The sequence below is a fragment of the Zingiber officinale genome, chromosome 6B, assembly GCF_018446385.1.
Source record: "Zingiber officinale cultivar Zhangliang chromosome 6B, Zo_v1.1, whole genome shotgun sequence".
NCBI classification, from domain to species: domain Eukaryota; kingdom Viridiplantae; phylum Streptophyta; class Magnoliopsida; order Zingiberales; family Zingiberaceae; genus Zingiber; species Zingiber officinale.
In genome coordinates, this window is record NC_055996.1 from 70,348,469 (window position 1) to 70,361,445 (window position 12,977).

The 12,977-nt window shown below is 41.2% G+C and overlaps 1 protein-coding gene across 1 annotated transcript; it reads left to right on the plus strand.

The window, feature by feature from the left end:
* The first annotated feature begins 8,804 nt into the window (after window positions 1–8,804).
* On the plus strand, window positions 8,805–12,296 carry LOC121992625 (phosphatidylinositol 4-kinase gamma 4-like). Its single transcript, XM_042547118.1, has 2 exons — window positions 8,805–10,740; window positions 11,699–12,296. The coding sequence occupies exons 1-2, from the start codon at window positions 9,409–9,411 to the stop codon at window positions 12,074–12,076; spliced, it is 1,710 nt and encodes a 569-aa protein (XP_042403052.1). The 5' UTR covers window positions 8,805–9,408; the 3' UTR covers window positions 12,077–12,296.
* The last annotated feature ends 681 nt before the right edge of the window (window positions 12,297–12,977 follow it).

Below are 12,977 nucleotides of genomic sequence, written 5' to 3' on the forward strand. Positions count from 1 at the left end.
TAAAAAAATCTAAGTAAAATTTTTGAAGATTTTTAAAGACAATATTTGGAAAAACTTTCAAAGTATTATTTAATTCTAGTTTAATATATTTTTAGAAAGTTAATTAAACATTGTATTCCAATATTTCAGCTTCCAGGTCGTGGCGAGGTACTAGGCCTTCTTGGTTATTGGAGCAACAACCACTTCCTTAGACAAAGCTTTATAAAGAAATTTTAACGTTTAATTTTCTCGCTGAAAGCCCAAAAATTTTTTAATTTAAGACAGATTTTGGAATCCAATAGAAGTTCCTTCCTACTGAATTAGTCAAATACTTAGGGGGTATATAGTTCTTAGGAATCTTTCTAAGTTGACCTTGATGATGTAACATACCAATTTAATTTTTCATAAATTTTAAGTTTTGATTTTTGAAAAACATTTGTTTTAAAACATGCATCATATTTCAAATTTTCAATTTCTAATTTTAAATTATCATATTCTGATTTCAATTTATCTAAGATTCTATTTAAGTCAGCATTCACTTTTTCTAATTTATATAAATCTTTAGAAAGACACTTGATAAACTGAAACGATTGAGTAGGGGTTAGATTGCGCACTTGACTTACCTGACTTGGTGATGCTCCCCCTTCATCGTAGCTTTCTTCCTCTGATGTTCCTCCCCCTTCATCTAGGCTCATCTCTGAGCTTGACTCTTCTTCCAACTGATGGTTAGCCATTAGCGCTAACCCCGAGAAGGCTTCGACGTCTGATTTGGAAGAAGACGAATCTGACCAAGTGGCCTTCAGGTTCTTCTATTTGGAGGAAGATTGTCGCTTTTCCTTTACTCTTTCCTTTTTCTTCAATTTTGGGCAGTCATCTTTGATGTGCCCTTCTTCATTGCAGCTGTAGCAATGAATCGTTCTTCTCTTTCTCTCATACCTCTTTGTCTGCGATCTAAATTTATTAGAATTAAAAAACTTATTGAAACGCTTTACCAGTAGTGTCGCTTCCGATTGGTCGATCGAGGCTTTGGAGTCAGAGTCGTTTGTTCTTGCCTTTAAGGCAATGTTCTGACTTGCTTTCTCCACTTCATTAGGCTCTGCAATCCGAGATTCGTGAAGTTCAAAAGTAGAAAATAAATTTTCTAAAGTACTTACCTCGAAGTCCTTAGAGATGTAGTACACATCTACTAAGGAGACCCACTCTGGAGTTCTGGGGAAGGCGTTGAGCGCGTATCGGATCGAGTCCCGATTCGTTACTTCTTCTCCAAGGTTACTTAATTGAGTGATTAGCTCCTTAATCCTTGCTTGGAGTTGCGCTACCTTCTCGCCTTAGTTCATCCGGATGTTCATAATTTGAGTCCGGAGGATATCGCGTCTTGCAAGCTTTGCTTCGGATGTACCTTCGTGAAGCTCCAGGAATTTTTCCCAGAGGTCTTTCGCGGAGTCGTAGCTTCCGATTTGACTTTCCTCTTGTGGTGGCAGCACGCTAAGCAGGTGGAACTCTGTCTTTCCGTTGGCGACAAACTTAGCTTACTCCTTCTTGTTGGTGCAACATCCCTCAGGTCAAGGTTGACCTGGTTGACCAAGCTGAGTCTTGGTTTGAGTTTAGATGTTTGACAATAAGATATTGATTGAAGAAGAGTCAAGTAGGTCAAGGGAGTGACCGGATACTTGACTGGGAAGTCCTAGTGAGTGAAGCTAGGCAGAAGGAAATCCTGGTGAGTGAAACTAGGTGAAAGTCCTGGTGAGTGAAGCCAGGTGAAAGTCCTAGTGAGTGAAGCTAGGCAGATGGAAAGTCCTAGTGAGTGAAGCTAGGCAGATGGAAAACCCTAGTGAGTGAAACTAGGTGAAAGTCCTGGTGAGTGAAGCCAGGTGAAAGTCCTAGTGAGTGAAGCTAGGCAGATGGAAAGTCCTAGTGAGTGAAGCTAGGCAGATGGAAAACCCTAGTGAGTGAAACTAGGTGAAAGTCCTGGTGAGTGAAGCCAGGCAAGGGAAAATTCAGATGGATCAAGGATGATCGGACATCTGGTGTTGGGAAGTCCAAGTAGGTCAAAGGATTGACTGGATACTTGGCACGAGGAAATACAGATAGGTCAAAGGGATTGACCAGACATCTAAATAGGAAAGTCCAAGTAGGTCAAGGGAGTGACCAGATACTTGGCATGACGAGAAAAGTCCAAGTGGGTCAAAGGAATTGACTGGACACTTGGTGGGAAGTCCTGGCAGGTCAAGGGAGTGACCAGATGCTAGGCATGATGTACCAACATGTCAAGAATGACCGGATGTTGGTTTGGGAGTCTTGGAACTTGGTTTTGGGCAAAAACCAAGTGCTAGATCGATAAGGGGATCGATCCAGGAGCTGGATCGATCAGTGGATCGATCCAGGCTTTTCCCAGCGAACAGAAAGCCTCTGGATCGATCCGTGGATCGATCCAGATATCCCAATCGATCAGTGGATCGATTGTGACGCGGCTATTTCGCGCGATAAGCGTTGGATCGATCCGTGGATCGATCCAGGCGTTTTTCCTAGAGCACAGAGGCGCTCTGGATCGATCCGTGGATCGATCCAAAGCCTCCCCGATCGATTGGGAACATTTGAATCGATCGGGTTCCGACCGTTGGCGTCGATTTAAGCTGCAGGCGTGCGATGGCTGCGGTAGCTCTTAACCGATTCACTCCAGATCTCTCGCCAACTCCTCCACAGCGCTCTTGAAGCTAAGATCGCCAGTTCTTGAAGGATCTTGGAGGTTTTCCAAGTCAAGAGGCGGATCAACAACAAGAAGAGAAGTTAGGGTTAGGGTTTTTACTGCACATCTTGTAAGCTTTTGCTTATCTTGTATTTCCCTTTCTTCTTCTTGTATTGAGAGTGCTGTAAGGCTTCTCCGCCTTTGGTAGTTACCATAAAGGAGTGTTATTCATAGTGGAGGGTGTGTGCGTGGTGTGGATCCTTGGATTAGTCACCTCCTTTGGAGGTGGATACCAAGTAAAATCCTAGTGTTAGCGTTGAGTGTTTTGTTTCTGTATTTTCCGCTGCATATTCTTGAAGAAACAATCAATGCCAAGCAACGTCGAGGAACGAGCGAGCGACGAGCTATTCACCCCCCCCCCTCTAGCTACTTTTGGTCCTAACACTTCTTTCTCCACTGAGGCTCTTCTTTGTCTTTCGGAACTTCAAAACCATATTTCATAGTTAGTAAAATATCGAAGTCGGTTTTTAAAAATACCTCCATCCGGCGTTTCCATATCGCGAAGTCTCCGTCGAACTTCGGGGGATGAATATTCGCTCCGACCATCGTCTTGATCGTTGAGCTTCAGTCGGTGGTTAGTCCTTCTAAGGCGGTCTGGCTCTGATACCAATTGTAGGTGCAGCGGAGGCCGGCAAGAGGGGGGTGAATTGCTTGCAACTCAAAAGTATACCCTCCTCAAGAACTTTCAACTCAAAAAATACAACAGCAATAATAAACATTAAATAAAATAAAAGGAAAGGCTGGAAGACTCAGCGATTAACTTGGTTACAACCAAGATGGTTGTTAATCCAAGGCGTTAGAGAAAGCGCACTAAGAAAGTCTCCTTTGCTGTAGGCGGAGAAGCCTTTTTACACTTAGAAAGCTCACTAGCTGCTAGGAATTGCTTACAGAGTTGATTGAACAATTCCTAGCTCCAGGGGCCTTTATATAGCCTCTGGAAAATCTATCTCGAAGGTCTAAGGCGCCTCCAATAGAGGTCCAAGGCGCCTCCAACGAGTGTGTGGATAAAACTTTATCCGAAAAGCTAAACGGCCAGTTTGGCCAGGTCCGAGGCGCCTTCAACTAGCATTGAAGGCGCCTTCAATGCCTAATGAAGGTGCCTCCATCAGTGCAGTGACTCCAGCTACTCTTTTTCGTTTACTTCTGAAGCTCCGTTCTTTTGGGTGATTCCGGCCAACCGGAATAGGGCTCACCCGAACCCAATTCCCGGCCTTCTCCTCGAGCAGGCTTCCGTCCCATCTTAAAGTCCCTCGAACGCCGTGCACATTCTTCTCGCCCACCGGTGTACTTTTTCGCAGCTCTCTCATTCTTCGGACGCACTGAGCCCGTCGGCTCCCTTCCCGTGTCGTCCTTCTCGCTAGCTGCGTCTTCCGCTCAACTTCCTGTGCTCCTAAGCTCCTGCACACTCAGACATAGGGATCAAACACAAAGTAGGACCTAACCAACTTGGTTGATCACATCAAAATAACCACAGGGTCCAACAGTGATGATGTCTATCAGGAGAGGGGATTAACGGCGGAATCTCAGTGAAACCGCTCGGCGGGGCTTTGGTTTTAGACTATAGTAATCTTTGATGTTATACGTTGCTACCTGATGATAAGAGCAGAATAGTGGCGTCCATGGTTGACCTTCAGTGAACCTCGCCTGCTCGACTTCTACATGCTAGACCGCATGTGCGGGGCTCTGACGGTGGCTATGTTGCTGTTGCTCGAGACCCCTTCTGTGGTTGGTGAGCATGTGCCACTCGGTGTTCAGGGACAACGGCAGGCTCAGAGATCACTTCCCTCCTTCGAGCTGCATGGGCTTCCTCGACGTTAATGTACTCGGTAGTCCGTCCGAGTAGATGGTTGAAGTCCCATGGAGGCCTCCGGATGAGCGAGCGAAAGAACTCACCTTCTACAAGTCCCTGGGAGAAGGAACTTACTAGGATTTCTGGAGTGGCTGATGGGACTTCCATAGCCACTTGGTTAAACCTTTTAATATAGGTCTGCAATGCTTCCTTGGGCCCCTGCTTAACTGCAAATAAGTTAACATTTGTCTTCTGATGGTGGCGACTACTTGCGAAGTGTTGGAGGAATGCTGATCGGAAGTCTTTGAAGCTACCTATTGATTCGATCGACAATCACCTGAACCACCTCTGTGTTGATCCGGAGAGCGTGGTTAGGAAGACTCTGCATTTGACTCCATCGGTGTACTGATGGAGCGTGACCATGTTGTCAAACTTGATCAGATGGTCCTCGGGGTCAATCGCCCCCGTGTGTTCTCCGATCGTCAACGGTGCGTAATGTCGTGGCAGTTGGTCGTCCAAGATTTTCTACGAGAACTACTTGTTTATCCTCTCGGGAGAATCGTCAAGCTTGGGCGCTTTACCCTTTCTCTCGTCCCGAACGGGCATGTCCTCCTATGAGGATCCCTGTGCCCTATCTGTTTGGCCTTATTTCTCTAAAGGGGTGCGGAACTGTGCTCAATGATAAGGAATAGGCACATCCGACGCTTCTCCAAAGGCGCAGGTCAACCTGTTGTTTAACTTGCGACTGGATGGGTTTTCAACTCAGCCTCTTGAATCGGCTTGTTGACCCATCCTTACGATTATCGGGTCATTTACTCGGCAATCAGCTGCTACCTGTTGCTGCATCACCATCTTTGCCACTCGAGCTTGTATCAATAACTTCAAGTCCTCTTTTGTTAACGCGCACGGCGGTGAGTCGTTCAACGTCTTCCATCTTTTTGTTTCGGAAGCAGGTGGAGTTTCGACATACGGTGCCAAATATGATCATGTCCGAAAGCGGAGAAGACGGAAAGCTGGGGATGTGGCTTGAAGATTAACGAAGCAAAGACTCCATGCAAACCTACAACACAAAGTCATTAGTGCAGGGCCGGAAAGGGGTTCCCGGCATTGGCCTTTCGATGCTCAAGTCAGTCTCCGGTGAACAGAAAAATGGAGAATTATAGCTAAAGCGTGTAGAAAATGAAGTTGTGCATACCTCTCCCTGTAAATGAGAACCCCCTTTTATAGTATTACTGTAGTGTTTGTGCATGCATCTCAAGGCATAGACATGTTTTCCTAGGCATCCTAGGAAAAATTAAGTCAAAAAATGTCTCTAACACCATTCCTTAAGCATCCATGCAACTCTCGGATATTACAGTCTGAAAGCTTCTAAAGTACGATTTACTTGCTAGACATGCTCTGCTATCAGCGGCACAAACTCTCAAAAGGAAACAATAAGATAGTTAAAGGGTCAACACGTGGCCGACCGGCCACTGCTCGGCCGGGTGGTTCTCGTTCGGACATAATGAGTAGAGCTATTGTCTTGCTTTCCATTCGATTGCGCTGTTGTCAAAGGGTTGCACTTTGTCTGACCAGACATGTCTCCCGTTGAAGAAATGACCCAGGGGAGTTGCTGCTTGTCTATTAGCCTCTATCGCGGGTCGATCAAACGGTCATGTACGACCAAATAGACAACACTGTCGCTCGGCTTAATTAATTTGCTTCATGGACCTGGGCCTTTAACTGTTCTGACTTTAACTTCCACGTCGGCCATTTTTCTTATACTCTAACCCCTGGTGGGGCCCCTCTTCATCGCTGCATCATAAGGGTTATTTGTAAAGGCTATTTTTAAATTGCTAGTTTTATAACGACTACTTTTATAACGATCAATGTTATCCACCTCTAGTTTGTTAACAATTATTTTTAAACCGGCTCTTTAGTTATAACATACAATTATTTCTCCTAGTTTTAGGAAACTCATTTCAATACAAATAATATTAATATAGATAAAAATAAATTACATATTGAAATAAAAAATAATAATTTTTATAAAGATAATATTAAAAACATCCACTATATACCATATTTCTTTTTAACATTTTCCATAAAATTTAGAATGTAACTTAAATTGATCTTCTGTGATCCCACTAGTATCCTTCATAAAGATTTCATACTCTTTCATTGTCATCTCGTGCTTTTGCATCTCAATTCGCTCTCTTTGTAATTGTTCCATTTTTTTTGTCATTTATTATCAAATTTCATGTCATCAATGTCTTTAGTTTTAGATTTGCCCTTCCTTTTCGCCATCTTTTGCCCCATTGGACGAGTATGAACTTCATAATCATCTTCGTCGAAAGAAGCATCCATATTGGATGAGGATGTGTGCCCTCTTGATTCTGAGGTCTTAGATTGTTTGTTAGCATGATAACCAACTCTCTATGTAGCATATTTCTCACAATCTCTTAGACTTACCAAACATGTTCAGAGGTGAAGGACTTGTTGTAATGATTTTTCTACCACATTTTATGTGCTCTCATGAGCACATCCTCGTTACTCTACCCGCTTTCACGATATGTATAAAAGGTGTTGTATATTATTGTAAATTCATTAACCATCGGATGAAGCCTATAAAAATATGATTTTACCTTCACCCAAGATTGCTCCACAAATCTATCAAACTGATATTTGTTGTAGTAATCCATGATTCGTTTCCAGAAATTTTGTTCCTTTTGATCATCACCGATGATTGGATCGGTGCTAATATTGATCCATGCCTTTGCAAGGTGTATTTTTTCGTCCATTGACCACTTGACTTGTTTGCTTTTATGCACACCTAAACTCCCTTCATTGCTCAACTCTTGAACCTCAAATGGTATTATTGATTCTTTATCGGTCCCATATATGTCTATGCTAACTCTTTTTGATTCGTTTGAGAGCTTGAATGAGGATTGTGAAGAAGAAATTCCATAAGAAGAAGACGATATTACTATCAATATTAGGGAGGATACATAGAAAATGGAGGTTGAGAGGTATTACTCAGAGGAGCTGGTAAATTTTGAGATCTTTAAAAATTTGGAGTAAATTGTGAAATGTATGGAACATTTGGAAAATTTTAAGGATAGTGGGTGAAAATAGAAAACTAAAAATATTGAACATCAGGATGATTACATGAACTCTGCAAAGTTACATTTTTAGAATTGGAAAAAATTCTAAAACCTCAACAATAATTTGGATTCATTTAGAAAGAACAAAGGATTAAATGGATTTTAAAAAAAAGAATGGAATGATTTTGGGTGTAAGATGAAGGAGAAAAATATAAAAAAGATGATTGATATATAAAAGCCAAAATTAGCCCAACCGTTGGGGAAAAAAATTGATTAGAAAAATTGAAAAAACAACGTTCAAAAATTAGTTTGGAAAAAAAGGGTAGAAATAACGGTCAGAAAAAATAGTAAAACAACGTTGAATAAAATAAATAGAAAAGACGGGACAAAAAACATTAAAAACAATTAAATTATATTAAAAAATTATTAATCTTCTACTATGACCCACTAATATTTAAAAACCTAGGTTCGATAAATCCGAATCCAGCTAAAAGTTTTTAAAATAAAAAATCTGGCCACAATTGTTTCAAAAAAGAAAAAACCTGAAAAAAAACAACATGCCCTAAGGGATGACCATTTAAAACTTTGGAGGTGTTGATCCTTGTAATGGATTAATATCTCAGCTTCTAGCCTTATATATTGTTTTTTTTACTTAAGTCATGAAATTTACCATAAAACTAAGTTAACTACCTGCCAATCAAACCGGCCAAATTGAACTTGGATAGAAAATCTACGGCTGGTATTTGGAAGTGACGTGGTAGAATCTTACTGGTAGAGACTTGTCAAAGGTAATCTAAGTGGATTTTTTTGACTTTCTTTTATAATTACGCGGTTTTGGTGCCAGATGAAACCGTCGTCAAAAATTGACGTCACTACTGACGTCATTTTTAAAAATAAATGAACTTTAAGGGTAATGTTTAAAGATATTTTCAATATTGTATTAATGTTAAAATATTATATAAAGATATTATTTTATTGTTAAAAATGCTGAAATCTATTTTGAATTGCTATCTAAATCATTCAACAGAAGTAAAATCTTAAAAGTTATTTCAAAAGTAATGAAACCTTAGGCTGCATTTTGAAAAAAAAAAAAAGGAAAAAATGAAAATTACCCAAATGGGAAAGGAGCGTACTCTTCGTGTCTCCCAAGTAATGATATCTGAAAAAGCAGGGACTTAAATGCCAATTTGAGTCTCCCGTCTCCTTCCAGGAAGCCACCTGCGACCGCTCCATTGTGACGCCGTTACTTCTCTTCCACGTCGTAAAGCTCGGTCCGATCGCCTCGTCCCCCAAATCTTCTCCCTCTCGAGCCTCGACGGTGAACAACCGGAGTCAAAGAAGCTAAATTTAGCATTCGGATCGCGAGCGAGCAAGCAAGCAAGGAGACGCATCAAAAAGCGAGGTTTCTTTGGGTACGGCCCCCTCCTCGCGATTTGATTCCGTCCGTCTTCGGTTCTTCGCCCTCCGGTAAGAATCGTCGATCTCTGCGGATCAATCGTCGTGCCTTTTTTTTCCCCTCTGGTAATCAGCATGTTGATCGGATAAGTTCGTTCCTGGTTGATGCTTCGGCGGCGTCTTTGCTTAGGCGGATTTCGGAAGGTTTTCTGGAATTTTCCTTTGCAATCTTCTTCCGATTTTAGGGTTTCAGTCGATTCTAGATCTTTTAGGTCTTTCCCCTTCGATGGAGGGAATATGGATATAGTTGAGATTGGGCGGTAGACTTTGAAGGGGAAAATCTCGCCTTTCTTCTTCCTCCTTCCCTCGTAGACGCAAAAGGGGGTTCTCTGATTCTTTCCTGTCACGGTCAGAAGATGTCGTCGTCTGGAATTCTTGCTCTCAGCCCCATTCGGGAGGACTCGCCCATGTCCTCTGTACGTTTTGACGGCAGCCGATCTCCGCATTGTTCGCAGGAGTCCATCCTTATTTTTCTCCAGGTCCCTGGGCCGTCTGTGATTCCTCTGCGAGTATTGGAGTCCGAATCGATTGCCTCTGTGAAGCTTCGGATCCAGAAATTTGCAGTGAAGACGCCGAAGCTGGTGTTTGGCGGCAGGGAGCTGGCACGGAATAATAGCCTGGTCCGCGACTATCGGGTGGGCGATGGAAATGTTTTGCACCTTGTGGTTAGGCTTTCCGATCTCCAATATATCACTGTGAGAACTATCTCTGGGGAAACACATAATTTCCAAGTTGAACGGAACCGCAATGTTGGGTACATCAAGCAGCAGCTTGCAAAGAGGGATAAGAGCCTGGACGATGTTGACAACCATAAGCTCATATGTGATGGCGAGGAGCTTGATGATCACCAGTTGATTGATGATATCAGTAGGAAAAATGATGCTGTGATTCATTTGCTTATCCGTAAATGTGCAAAAGTTAGGACTAAACCTTTTGAAAAGGACTTTGAGCTATCAATTGATGCCCCCACTGTGACGGAAAAGGATGGAACCCATGATCTTCAAATAGTTTCTAGGAACCTTCTGTACAAGGATTTGTGGATTGAGCCGGTTATAGATCCAAAAATTGAATTGTCTCCGATGATTACAAAACTGATCAATTCTGCTTCCTTAGGGTTGGAGAAGGGTAATTTACCAATAATGTCTTCAGATGGCACTGGGGGAGCATACTTTATGCAAGATGATTCAGGTCAAGAGTATGTAGCTGTCTTCAAGCCAATTGACGAGGAGCCCATGGCTGAAAATAATCCTCGAGGACTTCCTTTGTCAACTGATGGTGAAGGGTTGAAGAAAGGGACACGTGTTGGAGAAGGAGCAATAAGGGAGGTTGCAGCATACATCCTTGATCACCCTGTTGGCGGGAAGCGTTTAGCTGATGAAGCAGGGTTTGCTGGTGTTCCTCCAACAGCCATGGTGCGGTGCTCTGATACTGGTTTCCATCATTCTGAAGCGTACAACCGTGCGTCCAAGAATTTCAAGATTGGATCCTTACAAGCATTTGTTGAAAACTATGGGAGCTGTGAGGATATGGGGCCTCGAGCATTTCCTGTGCAGGAGGTTCATAAGATATCTGTTCTGGATATTCGGTTGGCAAATGCTGATCGCCATGCTGGAAATATATTAATGTGCAAGAATGAAGGACATACAATGCTGGTTCCCATTGATCACGGATATTGCTTGCCCGAGAATGTAAGTGCAGCATTTATTTTTGTTGCAGTAAAATGTTAATATTCTCTTTCTCTCTCTTTTTCAGTCCTTCATGTCTGTCCTTCATTTGTCTTTATTTATCTTGATATTTTGAATCTTTTCCAAATTCATAAGCAAATTATTTATTGATACATTAAGAATGTATATAATCTGCATTTGAGGCCTTATGTTTGTTCTGATTGTTGTCAATATAGTTATAAGCCTTTTGTACATTTCTCCTAAAGTTGATAAAAAAGGGCTTATCTGATTTGATCTTATCAATAACAAGATATGTTGACATGCTTACCAAAGATTATCAAGAATTCTAGAAGACTCAACCACCTCACTGGATGCTTGCTCAACCGTTCGTCAAGTTTTCTCTAAACAAATATCATGCATCTTGATTTCAAATCATCTTTCTAAGCACATTTCTTCTTTCAAATTTCATTACCCTTGGGCCAAAATCATGTTTCAAAATTACCGCTCAATCTTCCTGTTGGAGTTGTGATTGCATTATTTTACTTACATGTAGTTCACCATTAACTTTAGCACGCGCGCGCACACACTCATTTTATGTGTCCTCATTCTCACTTCTGTTATTTTCAATAAGTTGTCATATTTTCGATTGTTACATAACAAACAAGCTAACTACAATCAATCTGAACTCATGTGCATTATGTGCCTTACTATTGAGTTTGGTGCAATGCTATATAGGATAACATCTTTTGTTTTTAGCATGGGCTTCATGATCTTTGTTATCCTCTTTCGATCCGAGCTGTGCCTTGTTATCAAATTCGGTGCAATGTTTTTAACATCTGTTAAATGTCGAGTAGCATATTTTCTTTTCAGCACAGCCTTCCTGATCATTATTTATTGTCTGCTTTGGATCAGAGACGATCAATTAATTTCTTTATTCATGTTTAGTATTCCACATTGTTGAGTATCTATGCCACTGTTTCAGTTTGAAGATTGTACATTTGAGTGGCTTTATTGGCCTCAAGCCCGTCAGCACTTCAATGATGCGACCATTAATTACATAAAAGCACTAGATGCTGAAGAAGACATCACCCTTCTTAAATTTTACGGGTGGAATCTCTCGCCTGAATGTGCTCGTACTCTTCGCATCTCAACCATGCTCTTAAAGAAAGGAGCGGAAAGGGGGCTCACTCCATATGATATCGGAAGCATTATGTGTAGGGAAACAATTAACAAGGAATCAAAAATTGAGGAGATGATCCACGAAGCCAACGATGCTGTCCTTCCAGGCACTCACGAGGCCATGTTCCTGGAGATACTTTCTGAGATCATGGATCGTCTCCTGGACAAAGTGAAAATGTAAATTAACTGGTTATGGTTCCATTGTTGCTTTGCAACAGGATGTGTTGTGGCTTTGGACGTAAATGATCTAAACTCTGTAAGGTGGTTGTAAGTATGAAGGCCACTAAACTGAAAGTGTTCATACTTTGTGTCTTTGTGGATTTGAATTCCCTGTAAGTCTTAGCTCTGTTCTACTCTGACTTTGAAGTTTGTTTGTGTCAATTGCATCACTTTTTTGTCCATTTGAAAGTCTTACAGGCACTCGTTTTTTCCATGCATCTGATGCACATTAACAAGGACTAGATGGTTATTTTCTTCATAAAGAGTTGAATTTTGTTTCTCAAGAACTAATTGCTTATTTTTTAGGATTTGTATTTACTTATTTTTTTTTTCTTGGCAGCTAATTTAATTCCTTAGACTTTTGTTGAATCGCAATTGATTACCAAGGTATAAGAAAGAGAAAACGAGAAACGATAAAGAAAGATTAATCCGATGAGAGTATATTTTTTCCCCCTAATTTATCTATCTCCTAGAATATAAAATTCCAATTAGGATTTGAATATTTTTTTTAATCCAGATAAAGATGTATAGACTCGATAACGTGAGCAGCCTTATCCTTCAATTGAATTTCAACCGTGGTACTACCTGCATCCATCAAACAGATTAATGTTGCACTGTGCCAAGGAGGGGCTTCGCTTCTTAGTTAGTTTGATTTATTATTTATTTATTTATTTTTGATAACCTAAGTTTTCAGTTAGTATGATCTGACTAATTTTAAAGATCATTGGTCTGGTACCATGCATTCTTTCTACCGGTCTTAAGAATAAATCCCAGAAATACCATGGCAGTGCTCTAGCAGCTGACCTCTGTCGTCTCGCCGTCTTTATAAGGTTATTCCTATACTGAACTGAGTACTTCTAATC

Excerpts from the sequence above, each read along its gene's own strand:
- LOC121992625 (XM_042547118.1), top strand. The coding sequence starts at position 9,409 with ATGTCGTCGTCTGGAATTCTTGCTCTCAGCCCCATTCGGGAGGACTCG. Across the intron at positions 10,741-11,698 it reads GATATTGCTTGCCCGAGAAT|TTTGAAGATTGTACATTTGA; the intron begins GTAAGTGCAGCA and ends CCACTGTTTCAG.